Here is a 25678-nt window from a genome sequence, read left to right as displayed (position 1 = left end):
TAGAGGTAGAAGAAGGCTCCGATGTAGATCCACCCTTCGCTCCCGGACGAAGGTGAGGGTACTTCTTCCAGCATTTCTCCTCGGGATGTGTCCCTTTCCCACAGTGTGGACACTTCGGTCTCTCTGAATCTGAGTCAGAGCCTAAAGAACTGTCCTTCTTCTTAGCCTTTGACTTCTTCTTCTTCTTCTTCTGTCCTCCCGAACCTGCAACAAAGGCTCTAGTGGAGTCGGATCCACTAGCAGTGACCTCTCTGAGTCGCTCGTCATGCTCCAAGACAAGCAGGGATAGCTCCTCCCATAGAAGCTTCTCACGGGTCCTCGATGTAAGAAGGCTGGTGTAGAAGACATAAAACCGAGGCGATGGCAGCTGAGTCAAAAGAATCATAGCCATGTCTTCAGAAGATATCGTCCAACCGAGGGATGCAAGCTCATCCCTCATATCCTGTAATCTGTTGATGTGGTCATTCATGGAAGGACTATCATCAATAGCGAGCATTCGCAACTTCTTTTCGAGAGATATCCGGTGGGCAAACGTCTTCTGTTGATAGAGAGACGCGAGCTTTCTCCACACGTCTGCTGCAGTCTTCAACCTATGAACATGAACAAGGACAAAATCCTGCAAACTCAGAAAGAGGAAAGATCTGGCACTAGAATTGAGCCAATCCCATAATGCTGCACAATCCATAGATGTCCCATCTACGGGATCCACCTTAGGCTGGGGAATAGAAACAGAAACAAGCTCCCAAAGATCGAAGGAGTCCAAGATACACTCCACCTTGCAGGACCATAGAGAAAAGTTGGAGCCATCCAACCGGTCCTCTTTGGGCAGCTGAGGAAGAGCGAGTACCTGTACAGGGGGTACCAAAGGCTGCATCTTCAGCCCACTGGAAGGGGCTCGCCGAGATACATGAATAGAAGGGGGACAGGAAAGAGGAATAGACTCCAGACAACGGTCCTCGTAATAGAAATCACGCCTCCGTTCAGATGAGTGTCGAGACAAAAGCTCATCATCTGAGTCATCAAAGCTCATAAACTGATGAGAAGACATCTTCCAATCTGCAAAACACCAAACACCAAAGAAAACTGTGCCGAAGCCGAAGTAGAACCAGCAGTCTGGTCACCAACCACCAAAACACAGGCTGTGATAGCCTACAAACACCTGGAGCTGCAAAACGCAAGGGTATCTGATGAAGATCACCAGAACAGAAAACCGCCAGCACCAAAACGCAAGCAGGAGGGGTTGTTTGATGACGTGGCAGCCTCTGGAGGAGTCGTCTGCAGCAAACGCAAGAAGAATGGCCACCTGGAGGGGCTGCCTGGGCAGTTGGAGATGAGACGACAGTAGCAAAAGAGGGGTGAGGTATCTCTCCACAAGGTTAGATCCTCTGTGCTCTCAGTCAGGCTCTGATACCATGTGAGAGTGCGCAACGGAAGAAGAACACGAACACAGAGGAGGAGAGAGAGACAGCAGAAAATGAAGGAAGAAAACCTGCACTGACTGTAATGAATGCTGAATACAAAACTGTGGACTGATCAGCCCCTGCACGCAGCCCGAAGCATCAGTGAGGGCACCAGATCAGGCTGATGATGACGGCAACACCGAAGACGGAGGAAGATGACGGAGTCGGAGTGTGCACCTGCCAAAGAAGGAGGGAAGATGATAATACAACTGACTGCCAAGTGTGAAATGGCTATAAATAGCCAAAAAACCCAAAAACTGGCCGACCTGAAATTTGAGGCCATAAATATGTCCGACTAGCATTTAATGCTGATCCGACCAGCATTTAATGCTGGTAAAAATGCCAGGAATGCTCAGAAAAATCCCGGCAAGGGTGGACAATGTCCTCCAGGTGAGGCAGGCTGAAGAATGCAAAAACTGCCTCGGGAAATGCACATAAAATCCCGACTGGAGGAGAAAATGCACTGAAATGCAATAAACTAAGTGCTCTAGAATGAGCTACCTCCTCCGTCAAAACAAGTGATAGACAAGTCAGAGCTCCTAAAGTCCTCGTCTGACTCAGACTGAGGCTCACAGGCAGGAGATGACAAGGCATGACAATCATGACTGCTAACAGTCTAACCATTGATACCCAAGAATCTTCCCAAGAAGACACATTCCGGTCAACCGAAAGGGAAGTACACTCAGGGCTCACTTGAGGAACCTCCTTCTTACCTTCATCCCGACCATGTTGGGGAGGCATCTCAGAATCAGCCTACGGCTGCTGATGTATGTGGGGAGGATGGTGATCTTGCATATCCATATCTGAATCTATAGATTGCTGCAAAACCTCCGGATTTTTGTCACATTCCGAAATAAAATGACCCAATCGGCGGCATCGGAAACAGTGTCCTACGAAAGCACTCCATTTCAACTCATAAACCAAGGTTTGCAGTCCTGGAACCTGAAAACGAATTTTGGTCGAGCGAGGTTTTCCTGTGTCCCAAAGCATGCATGCCTTGTTCCGATTGCGGGGAGCCAATCAAGGCTCTACCAACACTTCGCCTAAGGTTCTCAAGACCAAAGGGAGGAGTCTCCAAAGATGCATAGGAAAATCAACCACCTCCACCCAAATAGGACATGCCTGCCTCAACACCTCCTGAAACTTGGCCATGGGCCTCCAAGGGACCATGTGAACCAACTACCCATCCAAAAACAAAGGGATGCACTGCATGATGAATGACTGCACTTCCAAGGAGCAAAAAAGCACCTCAAAAAACCCCTTGGGACCATCATAAATCTCTTCAACAAGAGGGGCCTGCACATGCCTTGGAGCATCTTCTTGGCACTGTTGAACATTTACCAGCGTAGACCGTAGCCAGGTACGAATCCTTGGGATCAAGGAAGTCCTTGTAAAATAAAAGATGGCTGTCCTCTCATGGAGGGCAGCAATTTGTTGTAGAACCAATTCCATTCCCATGACTACATCTACATGATCCCCTTCCGGAAAAGAGTTAGCTTTACTCTCATTAGCATGAACGTAATCAGACATAAGATGATTGGCAGTGGCCATCATGAGCTGAAGAGACCCATCACCCTGGACCTCTGGCTGAGGCAAATTTGAGGGGCATAATAGCGGATCTTCAACCGACATCTTCTGACATTTACCTTTCTCATCCCCTTCAGCCAACTGGCCGGAATCCTCCGCCAATGAATCACTATCCGAATCTGGTAGAAGTTGGTCGTTCCCATTCCCTAAATGTTGGTCGAGAAAGGCCACATCAATACCATTTGTCTCCTGCAGATTCTCCATCACTGAACTAGATGCTAAGCATGAACTGTTATGTCTCCCTTATTGCAAACTTCAAGACCACAAGTCTCTCTCTCTCTCTCTCTCTCTCTCTCTCTCTCTCTCTCTCTCTCTCTCTCTCTCTCTCTCTCCTCTCTTCTCACCTCTCTTCTTTTTCTTCTTCTCTCTTCTTACCTCTCTTCCTTCTTCTTCTTCTCTTCTCTCTCTCTCTCTCTCAGGCCAGCAATAGGGGGGGGCGGGGGGGGGGTTCCCGTGCGGGGCTATGCAGGGGTGTTACAGTCGAAGCTATCTACCCTCATCCTTGAGATATAGGAGTTCGAGGTTCAATATTCATTCACTACATGGTGTGTTTGCTGCATGAGCATTGTATATTCAGCAATTATATCACTTCATTTATTTTCTGTGTTCATTGTCTCTGAGTTACCCTAACCCTAACTATGTTCTCTTATCAGTCTGTGCTTTGTTGTACAATTGTTATTTATGCTTCTGTGTTAGGGTATTTCTTTACATTCCTACCCCTTAGCCGTCTCCTCAGGTTTCCTCGGGGGGGCCCCCGGGGGGGGGAGGGGCTCTCTTCCTAGAGTGAGCAAGATCCACCTTCCCTTCGTGAGGGGGAATCCCTTCCGTAGACAGGTGCCGTCTCCTTCGCAACATGAGCATCCCTTCCGTAGACAGGTGCTTTACAAGTACCGGAGGCTTCTCCGTCTCCTTCGCAACATGAGCATATCACCATTCCTCAGTGGTATCGATACCTCATGCAGAATTTAGGGATTACTCAATTCCCACAGATGCCTCTTAGCCCACGCAGGTCAGCCAAGTTACTGTTAGCCTGCTCTTATTTAGTCTCAGTCTGTCATCTCCTGGTTGTGAGCTCCTGTCAGAGTCTGACAGGAGACAGAGGAGCTCTGTCAGTGTGTTTTCAGGCTGCTTTAGTCAGCATGTAGCCCTGGGCATTTTACAGCCCAGATCTGGGCTGTTTTTGGGGTGACTGCCCATAATAGTCACCCATTATTTTGGGCAGTCGGACCAGATCTGGCCAGGTCGGCCAGTTTAGCTGGTCGGCCAGTTTTCTGGCTGGGGGCTATTTATAGCTGCCCCCCCAGTCAGTTCAGCATTCATCTCATTCATGCTCTGCAGGTTCAGCACTCCTCCCTCCGTCTCCGTCATTGGTGCTGCCTCTGTTTCCAGTCTGTCCTGGTTCCCTCACTGACGCTCCGGGCTGCGTGCAGGGACTGTTCTGTCCATTCCAGTGTATTCAGCATTCATCTCAGTCAGTGCAGATTTTCTTCCTTCATTCTCTGCTTCCTCTCTCCTCTCCTCTGTGTTCGTGTTCTTCTTTCGCTGCGCACTCTCACATGGTATCATCGCCTGATTGAGAGCACGGAGGACGCGAGAAATACCTTACTGCTGCTGCCCACAGTTCCACAACAGCCAGGCGATTCCCTCAGACAGCTGCCAACAGGTCTATTCCAGCCAGGCGACTGCATCAGAAGGCTGTACAGCCTGCGTTTGCTGTACACAGGGGCTGCCACGTCATCCAGTGACGCAGCAACCCTGCGTTTGCTGCCAGGCGACCTCTTCTGCTGCAGGGCGACCCTCCTCCAGCTTGCGTTTTGCTGTTTTGCAGGTCGCTTCTACCCCGGCTGCTCCTATCCTGCAGGCGACCTCTGTTTGGGCAAGTTTCCGGTGCTGGTGGTCTCGATTCTGGTGTTCTGCATCAGATCTATTTGCGTTTTGCAGATCTAGGTGGTTGTAGGCACTCTTTGCCTGCATCTTGGTGGTTGGTGACCACACTGTTGGTCCTATTTCGTCAGCGGCACAACTTTCTTGGTATTTTGCAGATTGGAAGATGTCTTACCAGTTCTCAGGCTTTGAAGACTCAGAGGATGAGCTTCTTTCTCATCATTCCTCTGAGCGGAGGCGGGACTATCGTGAAGTTCGTCATCGGGAAGACCCTCCTCGCACTCGTCCTTCTTCAGTCCATGCATCTCAGAAGGTTCCATCTACTGCGAAGGTTTCTTCAGTGAAGACTGCATCCACTGTACGGATGCCTTCCTTGATCCCCTCTATACAGGTGCCGATTCTCCCTTCCTTTCCGAAGGAAGACAAGTTGGATGGTTCCAACTATTCCCTATGGTCATGCAAGGTGGCTTGCATTCTTGATACCTTTGATCTATGGGATCTTGTTTCTTCGCCCATTGACCGACCCCCCCGTGGATTCATCCGATGGCACCTCAATGGACCGTGCAGCCTTATGGGATAGGCTCAACTCACGAGCCCGTTCCTTTCTTTTTATGAGTCTCCATGATTCAGTTCTTGTACATGTTCACAGGTTAAAGACCGCGGCGGAAGTATGGACAAAGCTTGCGTCTTTGTATCAGCACAAGACATTTGCCCACAAGATTTCCCTGGAGAAGAAGTTCCGGATGCTCAGTCTTGATGGTTCTTCTTCCATGAAGGAGCACATCACGAAGATGGAGGATATGCGAGGCGAGCTAGCCTCTCTTGGTCGTCTGATATCGTCTGAGGATATGGCGATGATTCTGTTGACTCAGCTGCCATCACCCCGATATGATGTCTTCTACACCAGCCTCATCACTACGAGAACCCGTGAGACTCTCCTATGGGAGGAGCTTTCCCCGCTTGTCTTGGAGCATGACGAGCGACTCAAAGAGGTGGGAGCCAATGGCTCCACCAAGGCATTTACGGCTGCCACAGGTGGTGGCAAGAAGAAGAAACAAAAGAAGGAGAAGTCCAAGGACAAGAAGGAGGAAGATAAGAAGGATGCGAAGGAGAAGAAGCCCAAGTGTCCCCATTGTGGGAAGGGCACTCATCCCGAGGAGAAGTGTTGGCAGAAGTATCCCCATTTGAAGCCTAAGGAGAAGGACTCGAAGGCGGCCCCAGCCACAACAGAATCTGCATTTGTGCATCTCTTTGTTGAGGAAGACACTGCCCTAGCTTCTACCACACAGGAGAAGCCTTGGCTCGTCGACAGTGGAGCATCTTCACATATGACCTTCCGTCAGGATTGGCTTCAGGATCTTCGTTCCAGAGGGGGTACAGTCACCATTGGTGACAATTCTACAGTTCCTGTTCATGGAGTGGGGACTTTACCTATGTTTTCTGACAGGCGGTCTTCCTCCGCCAAAGTGCTCTATGTGCCTGATTTGGGTTTTAACCTATTATCTGTGCATGGTCTTACTCAGTTAGGTACCCGAGTCATTTTTACTCAGGATGCAATCACAGTGGAGGATGCTTCTACAGGTGATGCCCTTTGGACAGGTACACAGGAGGGTGGGCTTTATACGCTCACAGCCTTGGCTGCGCGGACCTCCCATGAGCTTGGTCTGCTCTGGCATGCTCGGTATGGTCATCTGAACCTTGATTCTCTTCGCCGGGCTTCTAGGAGAAAGATGGTGGAGGGACTTCCTGATTTCCCTCCTCTTCACACTTTGTGCCCTAGCTGCTTGAGGGGCAAGCAGCACAGGCAGCCTCACCCGCAGGTTGCTTCTCGAAGGGCTACTTCACCGCTTGAGTTGGTTCATACCGACCTTTGCGGACCTATGGGCACGGCCTCCCTTGGGAAGGCCAAGTATTTGATGCTGATTGTGGACGACTTTAGTCGTTATGTTTGGCCTTATTTCTTGAAGTACAAGAGCGAGGCGTACTCTCGTTTCTGTGAGTGGCAGGTGTTTGTGGAGACCCAAACAACTTCCAAAGTCCGTGGTGTTCGAGCTGATCACGGTGGAGAGTTCACTTCTCACCTTTTCTCTCAGTTTTGCAGGGATCATGGTATTCGGGTGGAGTATTCTCATCCGAACACACCATCAGAGAATGGTGTGGTGGAGTGTGCAAATCGGACCATGATTGAGATGGCCCGATCTATGCTGGAGCATAGGAGTCTTCCTCATTTCCTTTGGGGTGAGGCGGTGGCTACAGCGGTGCATATACGCAACCGCTCTCCGACTTCGGCATTACAGGACATGACTCCATATGAGGCTTTCTTTGGAAAGAAGCCTTCCGTGTCCCATTTTCGCATCTTTGGGTGCGATGCTTTTGTCCATGTGGACAAGAAGAAGAGGAAGACGAAGTTCGACTCTAAGTCGAGAAAGCTTATCTTCGTTGGTTATAGTACGACCACGAAGGGATATCGGCTGTACGACCCGACGACGCGGCAGGTTGAGGTGAGCAGGGATGTGATCTTTGATGAGGCTTCGGCCTCTGAGGATCCGATTGATGGTTCTATTTCCGATGTTTCTTCATCATCGACGGACCCCCCCCCCCCCCCACCTTCTCTCCCTTCACTTCCTTCCAGGATCACCCTTAGCACCCCCCCTATTCCTCCTCCTCCTTCGGCTTCCCTTTCCCCTTTGGTGGATGTGCCTTCGTCTTCTACGAGCTCTTCTACCGCCTCTTCGGGATCTTCACGGGATATACAGCCTTCTTCAGATGCGGAGGATTTACCTTCACTTGGTGAGGGGGAGTCCCTCTCCGATTTGGGTGCTTTACAGGTTCCGGAGACCCCCCGGTCTCCCTCACAGAAGGAGTCTCTCAGGATTCCTTTATGGTATCACCGGCTTATGCAGGATTCAGGTGTTACTCACTTTCCTGCTTCTTCTATAGGTCCTCGTCGATCAGCCCGTTTACAGGCCCAGCGGGACAGTTCACTATGTGTGAACTATGCTCTTATGTCACAGATTCTTCAGGATTCCAAGCCTTCCACTGTGGAGGAGGCTCTTGCACAGGATATTTGGAGACAGGCTATGCAGGCCGAGCTCGACTCCATCGAGAGAAACCATACGTGGGAGCTTGTTCCGCGTCCCGCGAAACGAAAGGTGATTGGTGTGAAATGGGTCTTTAAGACCAAATATCTTGCAGATGGCTCCTTGGACAAGCATAAAACTAGGCTTGTTGCCAAGGGTTTTGCCCAGCGTGCAGGATTGGATTACTTTGAGACTTTTGCTCCTACAGCTAGGATGTCCACCATCCGAGTGCTTTTGGCTCTTGCTGCTCATCACCATTGGCCTGTCTATCAGATGGACGTCAAGTCTGCTTTTCTAAATGGCGTTCTTGAGGAGGAGATTTATGTTTCACAGCCTCCTGGTTTTCTTGTGCAGGGGAAGGAGGATCATGTCTACAGGCTGCGGAAGGCTCTTTATGGCCTAAAGCACGCTCCTCGTGCTTGGTACCAGCGGATTGACCGCTTCTTTCTACAGAGTGGCTTTGCGCGCTTCGCTTATGATCCCAACCTCTACTTACGGGTTGTGGATTCTCTTTCGGTGTTTCTCATCTTGTATGTGGATGATCTTATTATTACAGGGAGCGACACTCATCAGGTGGAGCATTCTCGGTCCATTCTACAGCAGGAGTTTGACATGACGGATCTCGGGATCCTTCACTTCTTTCTAGGTCTGGAGATCTATCAGATGGCACAGGGCATTTTTATCTCGCAGCACAGGTACATCTCCGAGCTTCTTTCGGAGTTTGATATGGCTGAGTGTCGGCCTATCTCATGCCCTATGAACCCTGAGTCCAAGCTTTTGACAGCTGGAGTTCCTCTTACCGATCCCACCCGTTACAGGTGCCTTGTCGGCTCTCTTATCTGGCTGCTTCACACTCGGCCGGATATCTCCTTTGTGGTGGCTTTATTGTCTTCCTTTATGCAGACTCCTACCCAGGATCACTGGCAGGCAGCCTTGCGGGTTCTTCGCTATTTGCAGGGGACTCGATCCTTTGGGATCATGTATGGAGATGGGATTACCCTTTCTGGATGGAGTGATTCTGATTGGGCAGGTGATGTGGATTCGCGACGATCCACTACAGGTTATGCTTTCACCCTTGGATCTGGTGCTGTCTCTTGGAGCAGCAAGAAGCAGCCTATTGTGGCACTTTCTTCTACAGAGGCTGAGTATCGGGCCCTATGTTCGACCGCTATGGAGGCAGTTTGGCTCCGTCGCTTACTCGCGGAGATTGGCTTTTCCCAGACCGGACCTACGGAGCTGCGCGTGGATAACCAGAGTGCTCTTGCTCTGGCCAAGAACCCGGTGTTTCATGCTCGTACGAAGCACATTGAGGTTCAGTATCACTATGTTCGAGAGCGGATCGTGGATTCGGAGCTGGTGGTGGTCTATTGTCCTACGGCGGCCAATGCAACTGATCTCTTTACGAAGCCTTTGCCTCAGGCTTCTTTGCTTCATCACATGCGGTTCTTGGGTCTTCAGCCTCTCCCAGGAGTTGAGAGGGGGTGTTAGCCTGCTCTTATTTAGTCTCAGTCTGTCATCTCCTGGTTGTGAGCTCCTGTCAGAGTCTGACAGGAGACAGAGGAGCTCTGTCAGTGTGTTTTCAGGCTGCTTTAGTCAGCATGTAGCCCTGGGCATTTTACAGCCCAGATCTGGGCTGTTTTTGGGGTGACTGCCCATTATTTTGGGCAGTCGGACCAGTTCTGGTCAGTCGGACCAGAACTGGCCAGTCGGACCAGATCTGGCCAGTCGGACCAGATCTGGCCAGGTTGGCCAGTTTAGCTGGTCGGCCAGTTTTCTGGCTGGGGGCTATTTATAGCTGCCCCCCCAGTCAGTCCAGCATTCATCTCATTCATGCTCTGCAGGTTCAGCACTCCTCCCTCCGTCTCCGTCTCCGGCATTGGTGCTGCCTCTGTTTCCAGTCTGTCCTGGTTCCCTCACTGACGCTCCGGGCTGCGTGCAGGGACTGTTCTGTCCATTCCAGTGTATTCAGCATTCATCTCAGTCAGTGCAGATTTTCTTCCTTCATTCTCTGCTTCCTCTCTCCTCTCCTCTGTGTTCGTGTTCTTCTTTCGCTGCGCACTCTCACAGTTACATGGCTGATGGATAGTTTACTCTCTGTGAACTATGCTCTTATATCTCAAATTCTTCAAGATCAAGAGCCTACTACAGTTAAAGAGGCTCTTGCACAAGATGCTTGATGTAGTGCTATACAAGCTGAGCTCAATTCTATCAAGGGGAATCAAACTTGGAAGTTGGTTCCTCGTCTGAAGAAGCAAAAGGTGATTGGTGTAAAGTGGGTCCTCAAGACCAAGTATCTTGCAGATGGGACATTGGACAAGCATAAGGCATAGCTTATTGCCAAGGGATTTTCTCAACAAGCACGTTTGGATTATTTTAAGACTTTTGTACCGACAACTCAAATGCCCAGTATTCGAGCTATCCTAGCTTTGGCTGTCCATCACCATTGGTATGTTTATCAAATGGACGTGAAGCCAATCTTTTTGAATGGAGTCTTGGAGGAGAAATTTATGTCTCACAACCTCCTAGTTTTCTTATGCAAGGGAAGGATGACCATGTTTACAAGTTGTGGAAGGCCCTTTATGATTTGAAGCAAGCTCTTAGGGCTTGGTACCAGCAAATTGATCGCTTCTTCTTGGACAATGGCTTCCATCGCTCGGATCATGACCCCAACCTTTATTATAAGGTTTTGGAGAACAAGTGCATCTTGGTCACCTTGCATGTTGATGACCTCATCACTACAGGGAGCGACACACCGAAGGTTGACCGTACTCGCTAAATATTGGGCGAAGAGTTCGATATGACAAATCTTGGGATCCTACACTTCTTCCTTGGATTGGAGATCTATTAGATGACACTGGGCATTTTTATCTCACAACATAGATACATCTCCAAGCTTCTTTTAAAGTTTGGTATGGCCAAGTGTCAACCTATTTCATGCCCCATAGACCCTAAGTCCAAGCTTTTAGCAATGGGAAATCCCTTTAGTGATGTCACCCGTTACAAGTGCCTTGTTGACTCTTTGATATAGCTGATCCGTACTCACCGGACATCTCTTTTGTGGTGGCTTTGTTGTCTTCTTTCATGAAAACTCCTACTCAAGCTCACTAGCGAGCCGCCTTACACATTCTATGCTACCTATAGGGGACTCAATCCTACGCAATCATGTGTGGAGAGGGGGCCACTCTTTCAGGATAGAGTGACTTTAATTGAGCAGGTGATGTGGACTCATGGAGGTCCACTACTGGCTATGCCTTCTCCCATGGATCCGGAGCTATCTCTTGGAGGAGTAAGAAGCAGCCTATTGTGGCTCTTTCATCTACAAAGGCTGAGTATCGTGCCCTTTGTTCTACAACTATGGAGGCAGTTTGGCTCCATCTTTTGTTGGTAGAGATTGGCTTTCCACAGACAAGACCTACGGAGCTGCGTGGACAACCAGAGTGCCCTTGCTCTAGCAAAGAACCCTATGGTTCATACTCGTGCAAAGCACACCAAGGTTCAGTACCACTATGTTCGAGAGCAAATCTTGGATTCCGAGTTAGTGATGGTCTACTATCCTAGTGCGGGCAATGCGGTGGATCTCTTCATGAAGCCTTTGCTCAATGCTTGTATGCTTGATCACATGCGATTGTTGGCGCTCTAGACCCTCCCGGGATCTGAGAGGGGGTGTTAGCATGTCCCTTTTAGTGTTGTCAGTCAGTCGTCTCCCGGTTCTGAGCTCCTATCAGAGCCTAATGAAGACATGGGAATTATGGTATTTTAGTGTGCATTTCCCGAGTTTTGTGAGCATTTTCAGTATTTCCCAACCTTAGCCACCCTGTCAGACACTATAATGTCTCCCTGATTTTTTGACACATCAATTGTATTATTTTCTACATTTTTTATGCAGTCAGCCAGCTAGCAACTAGTCGGCTAGCATCAAGTCAGCCAGTTTTGGTCATTTCCCGCTATTTATAGTAGACTGGCTGGTAGGGGCAGATCATTTCTTTTGCAGGCTGATCCTCCGATTGCAAGCACACTCCTCTGTCTCTAGTGCTGCTGCTGTCGTCATCATTTCAGGCCAAATCTGGTACCCTCACTGACACCTCGAGCTGTGTGTAAGGACTGATCAGTCCATCTGTTTGCATTCAGCATTTCTTTCAGTCAGTGCAGGTTTCTTTCTTCCTTCATTTTCCTATTGTCTTCTTTCTTTGTGCTCAAGTTCCATCTTCCATTGCGCACTCTCACAAGACGGCTGAATACATTGAGGACTGATCAGTCCCTAAATGCAACCCAAGGTGTCAGTGAGGGCACCGGATCAGGCTGAATAATGATAACAGCACCTTCAACGATGACAGAGATGGTAACAAAGACGGAGAGTATCCAGCCTGCTGTCCATGACAGAGATGGAGAACACTGCAACCACTTGACGAAGCACCTATGGGATAGAAAAATGAATAACTTACCCAACTAAATGGCCAGCTATATATAGCTGAAAATCAGCAAAACTGGCTGACCTGATGCTGGCTAACTGCATTTAATGCAGTCGGCAGCAATAAAATAATGAGAAAAATGCTAGTGTGGCATCCGAGCAGTCGGGAAAAAATCGCACTCACCTTGGGGGGCTGGAAATCATCCAGCACGATAGCATAACTGACAAAACACACCAAAACTAGGAAGAAAGACACAGTTAGAGCTCCAAAATATCCCTATCAAACTCTAACTAGGGCTCACAACCAAGAGATGACAGACTGACAAAATAAGGCAAGCTAAAACTATATTATCTACTCATAACCATAATGATGTATATGGATTCCAAGCTGATATTGGCCATGTTCATTATGAAATATGGACCCCATAACTGATGTATATGCTAGTTATGATTCAAATTTATGAATCTTAGATGCTAATACAAATCGTTTTTGAGCCCTACATCTCAAACCTTTGTTTTATAACTATCAATTCTTTGCTTCTTTGTCACAATCTGGAATTCTCTCTCTTTATCTTGAGCTCTTCTTACCTGAGTCTCTGTGAATTTTGGCCATACACAGGAAATCCCCTAACACTGACACCCAATGGTGGCTTGGATAGCTTGTTAGTTTTGTGGTGCATTGGGTTTGACAAAACCCTTCATTTTTCCCTAGGGCACAAATTACTCAATCGAACAAACACTAATTGAAAACCTATACTTCATGCTAAATCAAATCAAAGGTTAAAAGCCCTCCCCCAAAAAAAGTCCATTGTGGTTCCATCTGCTTTTTCAGATCTTAATAGGCCACTGGGCAGCTGATGAGCACCCTTTGTCTAATGCCTTGGCCACTTTGGGGTGATACACGAGAAATCCCCCCACACCAATACCCAATGATGGTTGGGAGAGCTTGTTTCTTTTGTGGTGCATTGGCTTTAACCAACCCTTCATTTTCCCCTAGAGCACACATTACTCAATAGAACGAACATTGATTGAAAACCTATACCTAATGCTAAATCAAATCAAAGGTTAAAAGCCCTCCCAAAAAAAAAAGGTCCATTGTGGTTCTTGGTAAATTTCTGGTTTCAATTTTGGGCTTGAGAGGGGGTATTGAGCCAAAAAATGCCTTATAATGCTGATTAGCCAAATTAAATAGTCTCAAAACAAGCTTAATTCATTAAATTGCCAAACTTTCATTAAAAGAAATGTGTTATTAGAGAGTGTTTGTGTCCCATAAGACAAACCCTAATTTGGGAGGACCCATCCATCTATAAATAGACAAGCTACCCGCCACTCACTCTCAATCTCACTTTTGCAGCTTGCAAGTCCCTTTCTTCTGCTATCCAGACCCCATTCACAAAGGATATCTCAATTCGAGCTGATGCTTTTTACTACTTCCCATCATCAGGCACTTGCTGTCCAGTCCCCCTACAGCTGTTGGCCACTGTTTACAGCCTGCTGCCATCGCCAAGACTGCTGGGTTTACTGCTGATCTACCATCTACAGCCTGCCTTTGGACCTGCACAATTGCCACATGGCAGCCAGCTTGCATTTTTGCAGTCTGCAGGCTGCGTTCAACTGATCCAACTGCCATTCAGTCTACCTCATCATCAGATTGCTGCGTTTTGACTGATTTATATGATCGCCAGCTACCACGTGATCAGCCTCTCCTGCATTTTGTTGTTCCAGCCTCTTCCTGCCCATCTTTCACTAATCCGGCCATCATAGAGCTGCATTTGCTGTAGCCAAACATCCTCAGAGGCTGCTTACTGCATTTTGAGATCTGTAAAAGGATGACACACTCTTCCACTCATACTCTTTGCCCCGATCCTCAAGACATGAGAGTTTGGGGGTTAGTTTTGACATTGCATAGTGTGTTTGCGACATTAAGGATTGTATCTATTCATTCATTATTTAAATTTCATTATCTTATGTCCTCATTGTCTCTGTATAACTGTATTGCTTTATCAATCTATGAGTTTGTCATACGATTGTGTATGTACTTTGTAGACAAGCATTTCTTTACATGTGCCACTACTTATCTCTTTTGAGTTGTGCACTTTTGGAGACTAGTGACCTTGGGCCTCTTCTCAAAACACAATGAGATTTACCCCCTCATGCTTACAAATCTCCTCCAAACCGAAGATATGCAAAACAAGAATGCAATTGACTACTTCCAAAACGTCTCTCTCAAGTGGCCAACCACTATGTTGTATGATCTAAGATTATGTACCTTTGTAAATAAGAAAGGTAATAATTGGTTTCAGCACTCCATGGTTATATCGCACGAGTGGCTATCCTTCATTAAGGTAGATGCATTTGTGAAGCTGCCCATAAATTGTATGGTACACCTAGCACTCTTGGGGTTGTCCTTGAGAAAGGATGTTAAGCTAACAGAGGTGCATTTACATTTACATCTTAACTAGCTCATTTCAAAAAGCCAAGCCCCAAAATTCAAAATGCTACAAAGTTCTCATTTTCCATAAGAAAACCTACAAACTTTGGTTGTTTCCCCATCTATAAATAGATCGGCTGCATAGTCAATTCTGTTGTACCTGATCATTCTTATCCTCCATCAACTTGCAACTAATTTCAACTGATGTCCATACCCCTCTAGGGAGATATCTCGATTCGTGGTGTGCTGTTCAGCTCCTCTCCAACTTGGCAACCTGAAACCAACCTTCCTTCCATGGATGGGAGGTAATTCCTTGATTATAACTTGGTTATAGTAGCAACATTTATTACAAAACTAAGAAATGCAAATTAACTCACAATCTTGGACAATTGACACTCTATTGGCCCCAAAATTGGCACCTTTGGGTGTTTCTTTAACTTGATTGAAGAAGAAGTTGTACATTGGGATTTTCCCAATCCTTTTCAATATTCCAACTCCCCTTGCTGTCCAAAATGGCCAACAAGTCTTCCATCTGATTTGCCCCTTGATTTGAGTAATCAATTGGCCTTCACCCGCTTTGATGGAGATGAAAAATGCCCCAGATTCATTGATTTGTTGGTCCCTCCACTAGAATTTGACAGAAAATAGCTTCAGCCCTATTGAATCCAAGTCTTGGAGCTTCCAATTTCTGGCACTCTTCCCGAGGATACTCTTTGTAGTCTGAAGCATTGATTTCTTGCGTCTTCCATTAGTTTAGATAGTTGCCCCCTAGCATCCTTATATATGCCCAAACCAACATGGTTGTGGCATATCCAAACCTCTATCCCTCATTCTCATTCACCTACACCATGTAGGTGATCATATTGCTTTTTGTGTACACTTTTGGAGAACAAAGTATAATTTGTTGAAACAAAGCATTTTACCTATACACCAATCTCCTTGAGGATTCTTCTAGTTGTGATGGTTTCTATTCTTCCTTACTCATGCTCACATCTTTCCATAGACTATTGAATGTGTCACGAGGACGTGAAAATTTTATGCTTTGCTTATGTTTAATTGACATTTAATAAAGGATTAATCAAATGTGCAATTAAATGATGCACATTTGTTGCACATGTGAGGTGCAAGCTACTTTTTTTACAATGAAGGCCCAAGGACCCTATGAAAAAAATGGGTGTCAAAGGCAAAAGTTGTAACAAGTTACACTTGTTAGATTCTAGGTGAATTTTGGTGTCAGTTTGTCCCTAGGACCATTAATTGGCCATTAAGTATTAGTGGTGACACTAGGGACTAGGCATTAATTAATGGATTAATGCTTATCCAAGGATCAATTAATGCGTGGGACCACTTTGGGTTGCAAATGGCCTAGCCAATTAATTTTTGGATGGGCATGGATTAAGGGTTGAATTAATTAATTTTAAAAATTAATTAAATGGCTAGAAATTGCTGAAAATGGATTAAGAAAGCTGCCACTTGGCAAAGCTTTCCCATACAAGTGGGGGAAAGGCTAAATAGGGCTAAAGGAAAAGGGAAATCTCGTTTTTTCATTTTGGAGCTGTCGGAAAGAGGTATTGGACTGTTGCTGCCAGCTTTTGGGGCCATTTCCCAGCTATTGGAGACCATTTTGGTGATGGAGATTGCATATTCTTAACCTTGGGAAGCTGGCAATTGCTGCTTATGCACTTTCTTCCGAAGATCACAGTCTCTGATGCTCCTATTATTGTTGGTGCATCCGTTTGGGACTAGTACAGCAGGGCAGCAACTGATTTTGATCAGTTCTTCGCAACAAATCTCAAAATTTTCTCTCTTTACAGCATTCTCTCATCTCCATCAGCCTATGCTCAGCCATTCTCAACAATTCTCACCCATTTGGAGAAGATTTAGCCATTTTTGGTAGACCGATCTATAATTTCTGCAGTAAACCCTAATTTACAGCAAAAATTAGGGCTTAGCAACCACCTTGGGATCCGTGCCAAAGATTGAAGGCTCAAGGGACTGAAATCAGCAACTAATAATTGAATATTATTAAGGGATTTCAAGAGCCAGCCCATCCCGAATTGATTTGGGGCAGCATTTGGCTAGCCAAGGGTCAAATTGGAGAATAAGTCCTAGGTGAATCAAGGGGCAAATGACCCAAAAGGCTTGCTGGTCATTGATGACAGCAAGAGCAATTGGTTAGCAGGAGGAGATTGAAGAATCTCAAGTTGTACTCCTTCCAATTGAATGAAGCTAAAGAAATACCGCAAGGGGCGCCAGTTTTGGGGCCAACAAGGAGTCTACTGTCCAAGAATGTTATGGTAAAGTGTGTATTTCATTTTATGTGCATTTATTTATTGCTGTAATTAACTCTTAAATCAGGTTATCACCACCCATTCCAAGAAGGAAGGCTGGTTTCAAGGTTCCATTGCCGGGATACATCAAATCTCTTGATTTGGTGGGCCCGAGGCACCTGATTGCAAGCCAAAGCTTTGTGCTAGTGTTGATCTTTGTGCTCAGCTGAGAAATTACAGGAAGATGTCTTCATACAATGGGATGCAAGCAAGCAGTAATGATGCCTCTCATGATGCACATTCACATGGGGAAGAAGGAAATGCAATGCCTGATCTTGGACAAGGCATGAATCATGGACAACATGCTGAAAATGTGGCTGAAGACCAAGATGTTGGACCCTCAATGCAGAAAGAGAATGATGATCAACAAGGGGAAATGGAATTTGATGATGCATTCAAGAATCAAATGAGGGCAGCAGCCAATATCTTTGCTGAATTAGCAAAAGATCCTCAATTTACTCGGTTTTTGAACACTCCTACGAAGGACAACAAGGGCAAGAAGAGAAAATCCTCTTCTAGAACTTTGGGACAGCAAGATGCAACGAAGAACAAGCCAAAGCCTTCTCAAGATGCTCCTAAAGATGCTCATGGTGAAAAGCAGTTGGTGCCAATTGGGCAAGAAATGCAAATGCAAGTTCATGATGTAAATGCTAATCCTATGGTTTTTTGACAGCAAGGTTTGCATGAGAATTTGGGGCAGCCAGCTTACTTTGGTGGTAGCACAATTTTTCATGCTATGGTGGGTGAGCGACCGAATGTGGGAATGTATGGCACACCTCCCCATAATTTTCAGCAACCAATGCATGGCTTGCATAACCCAATGTACTCGGGTATGGCTCATGGAATGCATAATCCAATGTATGGCGGCATCGGTATGATGCCTGGTGCGCAAAATCACGCATATGGGCAAGCATCAGTACCCCGTCATGCTTTTGGGGCTCAAGGAATAAGTGTTGGTCATGCAAATGCTCCGTTTAATGTTGGCTATCATGGAAATTACCTCTACACTAGCAAATACACTATGCCTTTCATGTGAGCTTGTTGAGGCCTTTTTATGCTAATGTGCCTAAGGATGTATCTGCTGAAATTCAGTCCAATGTAGAGGAGCTGAATGAGATATTGGTATCCGAGCAGATTTTGGCACATAAAGAGAAAAGGTCAAAGGTAAAGCTTCCATAAGCTATCGGGTGAAGTTTCACAACTGTTCACCAATGGATGCTAAATGGATGGAAGAGGATGACTTGGCAGACCATCCTCAACTGTTGCACCTTTACCTTGATGCCTTTCAGTTAGAGCCGACTTTGGATCTCGGGCTCTTTCAGGTTCAGTAAGGCAAGGGTCCAGAGTACCACCTGATACTCAAGGGGGAGGTAGCACTTCCACTCCTCCAAGAATGGACTACTCTCGTGTATAGTGGATCTCGGATGTATTCAGCATTCATCCAAGGTACTGTGCTGACAGTATGTCTACCATGAGGTCACTATTCAGTGTACTAGTCGCTATGGTATGTATGCAAATGGGTATGGTTTTCACTGCAACTCTGAAACTGTACATTGCATCAGGTTATGATCATGAGAGACTGATTACTAAGTGCTGGTTTTTAGTGTATGATCATTAGTTTCAGTGATATTCAGCTGGTTCTATGGACAGCAACATGTGTACTGAATGCCATTGACAATTCAGCCATGGTTTTGGCTCGGTTATGCTTTACTATGGTTATGTAGTCAACACTGTTGAGAAACAAGAGTTTGGGATGCATCCGATGAGTTTCTGGCAACAGTTCTGGACTATTGTTGAGCTTTATGCTATGTTTATGTTGGCTGGAAATTTTCAGCAAATGGTGGGTATATGAGATAGTTAGCCAGCAGTGGCCAATGTTGTGTTGACTATGATGCCTTGTGAAAATTCCGGTGCAATATTGTTTGCTTTGACACATTACAGTGCAATCGAGGATGATTGCAAGGATTTTAAGGGGGGCTGTCACGAGGACGTGAAAATTTGATGCTTTGCTTATGTTTAATTGACATTTGATTAAAGGATTAATCAAGTGTGCAATTAAACGATGCACATGTGTTACACATGTGAGTGTGAGGTGCAAGCTACTTTTTTACAGTTGAAGGCCCAAGGACCCTGTGAAAAAAATGGGTGTCAAGGGCAAAAGTTGTAACAAGTTACACTTGTTAGATTCTAGGAGAATTTTGGTGTCAGTTTATCCCTAGGACCATTAATTGGCCATTAAGTGTTAGTGGTGACACTAGGGACTAAGCATTAATTAATGGATTAATGCTTATCCAAGAATCAATTAATGCGTGGGACCACTTTGGGTTGCAAATGGCCTAGCCAATTAATTTTTGGATGGGCAAGGTCAATTTTTTGGGCATGGATTAAGGGTTGAATTAATTAATTTTGAAAATTAATTAAATGGCTAGAAATTGCTGAAAATGGATTAAGAAAGCTGCCACTTGGCAAAACTTTCCCATACAAGTGGGGGAAAGGCTAAATAGGGCTAAAGGAAAAGGGAAATCTCGTTTTTTCATTTTGAAGCTGTCGGAAAGAGGTGTTGGACTGTTGCTGCCAGCTTTTGGGGCCATTTCCCAGCCATTGGAGACCATTTTGGTGATGGAGATTGCATATTCTTGACCTTGGGAAGCTGGCAATTGTTGCTTATGCACTTTCTTCCGAAGATCACAGTCTCTGATGCTCCTATTGTTGTTGGTGCATCCGTTTGGGACTAGTATAGCAGGGCAGCAACTGATTTTGATCAGTTCTTCGCGACAAATCTCAAAATTTTCTCTCTTTACAGCATTCTCTCATCTCCATCAGCCTATGCTCAGCCATTCTCAGCAATTCTCACCCATTTGGAGAAGATTTCGCCATTTTTGGTAGACCGATCTATAATTTCTGCAGTAAACCCTAATTTACAGCAAAAATTAGGGCTTAGCAACCACCTTGGGATCTGTGCCAAAGATTGAAGGCTCAAGGGACTGAAATCAGCAACTAATAATTGAAGATTATTAAGGGATTTCAAGAGCCAGTCCATCCCGAATTGATTTGGGGCAGCATTTGGCTAGCCAAGGGTCAAATTGGAGAATAAGTCCTAGGTGAATCAAGGGGCAAATGACCCAAAAGGCTTGCCGGTCATTGATGACAGCAAGAGCAATTGGTTAGCAGGAGAAGATTGAAGAATCTCAAGTTGTACTCCTTCCAATTGAATGAAGCTAAAGAAATACCGCAAGGGGCGCCAGTTTTGGGGCCAACAGGGAGTCTACTGTCCAAGAATGTTATGGTAAAGTGTGTATTTCATACTTACAATAGATACTCCCGATACAATTACTTACAAACATATGTGAGCATCCTCTTGTTGTCACCAAACTTAGCTTGAACTATGATATCTCGAGTTTTGCTACTAATTAGCATGTGTAGGATCTCCTTTTTTCTATAGCCATTTGAGAGTTAGGCTTAATCCTAAGGCTACTGCTATGGAAATATTAGTCATTGAAGGACATTGAGATTTGCCACCTCTATGATTGTATCAAAACTAGGCTATATGATAGACACAAGAAATTGAGTATTGCTGGTCCTGTAAACACATATGTCAAAGATAACTTTGAATTTCTCAACATGTCCTAATTTCTGCTATGCAAATTCGGGTTTACAGCACAGAAATCTAAAATTTCTCAGCCAAGTGATCTCAATTATGTAATCTTCGAAACAAGACTATAGAAAGGCTGGGAGATATGAGAGAATGCTAATAAGGAGAGAGAAAATTCAGACTCTCTTCACAAAGAATTGAAGAAAATTGGTCATTCACTACTGTAGCTGCCTTGTGTCAACAACCTGTAGATGCTGTCATTTGCAATTTAGGGGTCCCCAGAAGCTCTTGCCTACAACCAACCTGCTCTTTCCTGTCGGAGAATGGAGGAAAAACTGTCCCAATCAGCTCCAACAGCTCCCTACGATTCACAACTGCAAAATGGTCACGTTTTTCCTCTTCTTCAGTCTCCCACAAGCCTTCATGGGCAAGTTTGCCAAATGGCAGCCTTCCCAAATGGTTTTTCCAACATTATCCATAATTACATATTAATTCTTAGTCTTTAAATACTAAAAATTAGTCTAATAATTATTTCGGTACTCAAAAGAATAATCTCACTAGCCAGTAATTAAATTAGCTAGACAAGTTCCATTCCTAGTGTCTTTGACCCATCTTTGACTATTAGATTGGCGTTAGGTACCATTAAACGCCACTTCTCGGGTCTCACCAACTGACACTTATGGCCAAATAAATGACCTAGGCCAACATATGGCACTAGATACCACCAAATACCCATATAGCATAGCTTATAGCAACTTTTGCCTCTGTCATTTGTGATTTCCTCCGGTCCCGAGCTCGTAAATTTTACTCTAACCTCAGTTACACCTCACATGTATAACATTTACTTAACCATATGATTAAAAATTAATCCACGTGTTAAGTGAGGTTTCAAAGATACATGTCCTCGTGACACAACCTGATTAGCCCTGCATCACAGCCTGCATTTGCTGATCACAACCTATCTACATCACTCCGTGAGCATTCAGCACATGTCGCCATCAGCAAGAGCTGTATTTTGGGTTTGTGCAAGGGGCCTTGCAACTCACGTCACCATTGGGGCTGTCGCCCTGCCTCCTACATCTGCATTTTGCTGACAGCCATCATCTCAGGATCAGCCAGCTTGTGTATTCAGTTAATTGCAGGCCACTCAGCTGCCTACTACTCCAATCAACTTGTCCAGACATTAGAGTCTGCGTTTACAGCAGGTGATCACTCAAGAGGCTGCCTGCTGCGTTTTGGGATCCATTCAAGGTACAAAACACTCTCGGAGCTCTCGGAGAATCCTCTTCCAGCTCACATCTACTCTGATCAAGCCAAGACATGGGGGTTTGAGGTTCATTGTATTCACATTAGCACAGTGTGTTTGCTCATTGTATCCACATTAGCATGGTGTGTTTGTTCATTCATTTTCATTATCTCTAAGTTCTCTTCAGCTTCGAGTTCTACTACATTCATTGTGTTACTATCATACACTTTAGGTCCATCTTCTTTGTTCAAGGTTTTTTTTTTCGGGCAGATCAAAAGACACAGATGGCCAATAAATAGCACTTTGGCGGTACAAAATCTTCTAAATTACTTTGCAGGGGAAATTTTTTTGAGGCCATAAAAGCTAGATTACCCACCAATATAGTTAGAAAAATCTTTGGATGGAAACAAAGAGTATCCCCCTTGACACATAATACAATATGCAATCTAATCTTCCCTACTCATCCATTCTTGTCATTGGTACTAACGAGTGATACACACAGGCAAGACTAACAAGCAGCGAGTTGAAAACAACAAAATCAAACTTAATTACCTTGTCAAAGCGAAGGTGTAAAGCAACATACTTTCCAAGATCCATTTCTCTTGTCCCATCAAAAGAACCTCTTTTCCAATCTACAGCTTGCCCTTCCCAACTCTCCTTGGAGAATGCATTCTTTTTGTCATCATGGACTTCAATTGACCGTAAACGGTTGATGATAGCATCTCCAGTTTCTCTAATTCTAGTCACAAACCTTAGTGCTTGAAAATTGACTTTACAACGTAACTGCTGAAGATGAGGTGGGATGCCATCATATGCCAATCTATGGGAAAAGGGTACCACCGCTGCTATGCCATAACTATCAAACCCATTGAAAAATAGTTATTACATCTGCTAAGTAGCTCACAGTGAAAACATTCTTCTGCTCAAAATTTAAAACTTACTCTCTAATTACAGGCAAAACATTCTCAAGAAACCAGCTTGGAGGTGCACGTGCAGGTGTATTCTTTACACGGGTGGCCCGAATGCCTGTAGCATAGTACTCACGAGAGCTCCATGAGAACTCTTTTGGAACATCTCTCACAATTGGCACATCATGCTCCAAAGTTTGCATGAAATGGTCCACATCAAATATATCTGCAAATGAGCTACAATAATAACAATGAGGAGTCATAAGATAATGAAATGAGGTTATTTGGCAGCACAGGAATGCGAGCTCATCCAAGTTGAGATACCTTGAATCTTGCCAAAAGGGATTTACATCAAATTGTGGAAGTATGAGGGTCACTCCCAACAGTCTGGCCACAGCAACTGCATCACATATCTGCACTCATATTAAAACACAGGACTACATTGGATGATGCTTACTTATGTTGGATAAAACTTACTGCCATGCGCTGTTGATTCAATCCACCTTCCAGAAATACTTGCAAGAAACCTGTTGAATTACCTCTTTGATCTAGACATTTGACAACACATCCAATAAAAGTATCAACCAAACTTGTCAAAGAATTGATACTTATGCCTATCCACTGTGGATTAAAGACTTTAGATGGTGGTAACATGTTCTACTCATCAAAATAGGAACCTCAATACAACACAATATTGCATAGCCTCAAACCTGTGAACTTTTCAGATAAGTACTCAAACACACCTACACTGGAACAGCCCACACATGACTTGACAAAAAAGCTACCCTTTTTCACAAACCAGTTTAATCATACAAGGCATTGATGATCCGATGTCCTTGCAAGGAAACCAGATCTTGCTATCCTCTGGAGGTGACCAAAGATTGGGTGGTTCTTCTTCGTTCTGATAAAAAATTCACAAGAATATCTAAGGATCTGGCTATGGTGATTAACTATATGAGAGCCAATTTTGGTAGGGAAGGTACTTACAGGCCGAGCCTTTGAAACAGCCTCCAGCAAAGACGCATGCATGGCTTTTGGAGCATCCCATTCCTGTAAACATGACAATAATAATGATGGTGTTGATTCTGTCCAACCACAGTACTTCCTGCATGGATTGGATTTCAACATCCAAGTGCAGTTGAGTAGTGAACAACCACAAAGATCATGATGATGATTGACAACGATGATGATGGCAATGATGATGATGCATGATCATCGTCATCGTCATCGTGATGATGGTGCCGGTGTTGCTACTGATGCTGAAAGCGATTGTGTGAAATGATGCTGATGCTGCCCCTGACAGTAAATAGTGATATTGATGGAAACGTGGTGATGATTATCAGTCAGATCATGCTCATCAGCGGCGCTGTGATTTTGGTAAAGGTAGTTGTGGTCTGATTATACTCCTAATAGTTCAGCATTTTCCATTCAAATTATGACCTGCACAGCTCAGAACGACCAAAGAACCTACCGAGAACAGTGTGGGCATCTTCCGGCCGAGAGGCTCAAAGAGTTGAGGCCACAAGCAAGGCAGCAGAGCCACTGCCAAGCATGCAAGCAATCGTTCTCGAGAATGCCTTTGGGCAGGTGTGAGCTTCATTATATTCTGGAACCAGCCACCATCTGAGGTAAAAGACCCGAGATCAACACTGTGTGGGAGCGAATGCGCATAGACCATCTCTCGACATGTTTGTCGCACTGTGCACAGTCTAAATGTAGGTATCAGCTGTGTCGGTGGGTGAATTTACCGCTCAGTGCTTTGCAAAGTCAGCTCCAAAGCGTTTATCCTGCATTTCTTGCCGATCTGCTCTGAGTATCAAGGATGCACTGTCAAGGCAATATTGTCTGAGTAGGCAGATGGGTTTATTTTCCGTCGATAGGGAATGAGATGAGATGATTGTATAATAGTAAATAAATATCTATATCTATACTTCTATACCATCTCTTATTTTCAGATAGATATGCTTCTATATTGTCTCTTATTTTGTGTTCTCCAAGGGCTGACAACATTCTATATGGCACATGTCAAAAGAACCTTGAGGAAAATATATTTTCAAATATAAAACCGGACCTCACAACATCCTACATGCCACATGTTCGAATTCAAAGAACTTCGAGAGGAGAATTCAAATATTATCCAATTTTAGGAAAATTTTACAAGCGCGCAAAAGCACATAGATAACTAGCAACAAGTGATCCTTGAGATTCAAAGAACCTTGAGAGGATAATCTTTTTTTACATTTCAAAAAAAAGATTTGTTATATGCACATTCTAAAAATAGATTTGTTCTATGCGCACAAAGGCATACAACGGTGTTCAAAGACCGTATTTAGCGAAAGTATGGATTTAGGGATAGTAAAGATATTATGGCAATGAATATGAAGCTACTATTGAAAGTGGACTTGCACTAATGATACCCCATACCATCTTCCACCATCCAAACTTTACATGAGGAATTCCTTTGTCAATGTTTGAGTGCTTTGGGGAGCTTGTGCGTAGGTCAGTATATCCACTAGTGATTCTAATTTTTGACGACTTCAAAATTATGATGATTAATGGGCTGATTGTCATACTTACGTTCATGTGCTTTGTAGTTTGAAGCACAAGTATAAAGGAGGTTGTAGCAATCATGTGACTATGTGTGGAACTTCTACCTTTTGACCATCCTCCTCCGCCTACAAATACACGTAAAAAGTTGTGATATGTGATTTAAATTATGGAGAGAGAGAGAGAGAGAGAGAGAGAGAGTGTG

The 25678-nt window shown here is 45.0% G+C and overlaps 1 protein-coding gene across 2 annotated transcripts in view; it reads right to left on the bottom strand.

Moving 5' to 3' along the window:
• LOC148017633 (O-fucosyltransferase family protein) overlaps nt 1–24825 on the bottom strand; it is a 50303-nt gene extending 25478 nt beyond the window's left edge. The window contains exons 1-8 of one of the 2 annotated variants that reach the window (XM_087663017.1): nt 24675–24825; nt 24398–24549; nt 23914–23976; nt 23740–23827; nt 23404–23474; nt 23251–23339; nt 22960–23163; nt 22571–22874 (exon numbers count right to left, since the gene is read on the bottom strand). In XM_087663017.1, coding sequence (XP_087519143.1) covers nt 22571–22874; nt 22960–23163; nt 23251–23339; nt 23404–23474; nt 23740–23827; nt 23914–23976; nt 24398–24526 — 948 coding nt within the window. In that variant the 5' untranslated portion in view covers nt 24527–24549; nt 24675–24825. Of the gene's footprint in view, nt 1–22570; nt 22875–22959; nt 23164–23250; nt 23340–23403; nt 23475–23739; nt 23828–23913; nt 23977–24397 lie in introns of both variants that reach the window. The other variant, XM_087663016.1, reaches the window with a different exon arrangement.
• Nucleotides 24826–25678: the final 853 nt, after the last annotated feature.

This window comes from Lygodium microphyllum, chromosome 22 (genome assembly GCF_053477565.2).
Source record: "Lygodium microphyllum isolate KBCC chromosome 22, Lygodium_microphyllum_v1.1.10, whole genome shotgun sequence".
Classification (NCBI taxonomy): Eukaryota; Viridiplantae; Streptophyta; class Polypodiopsida; order Schizaeales; family Lygodiaceae; genus Lygodium; species Lygodium microphyllum.
This window is presented reverse-complemented; position numbering and strand designations above follow the sequence as displayed.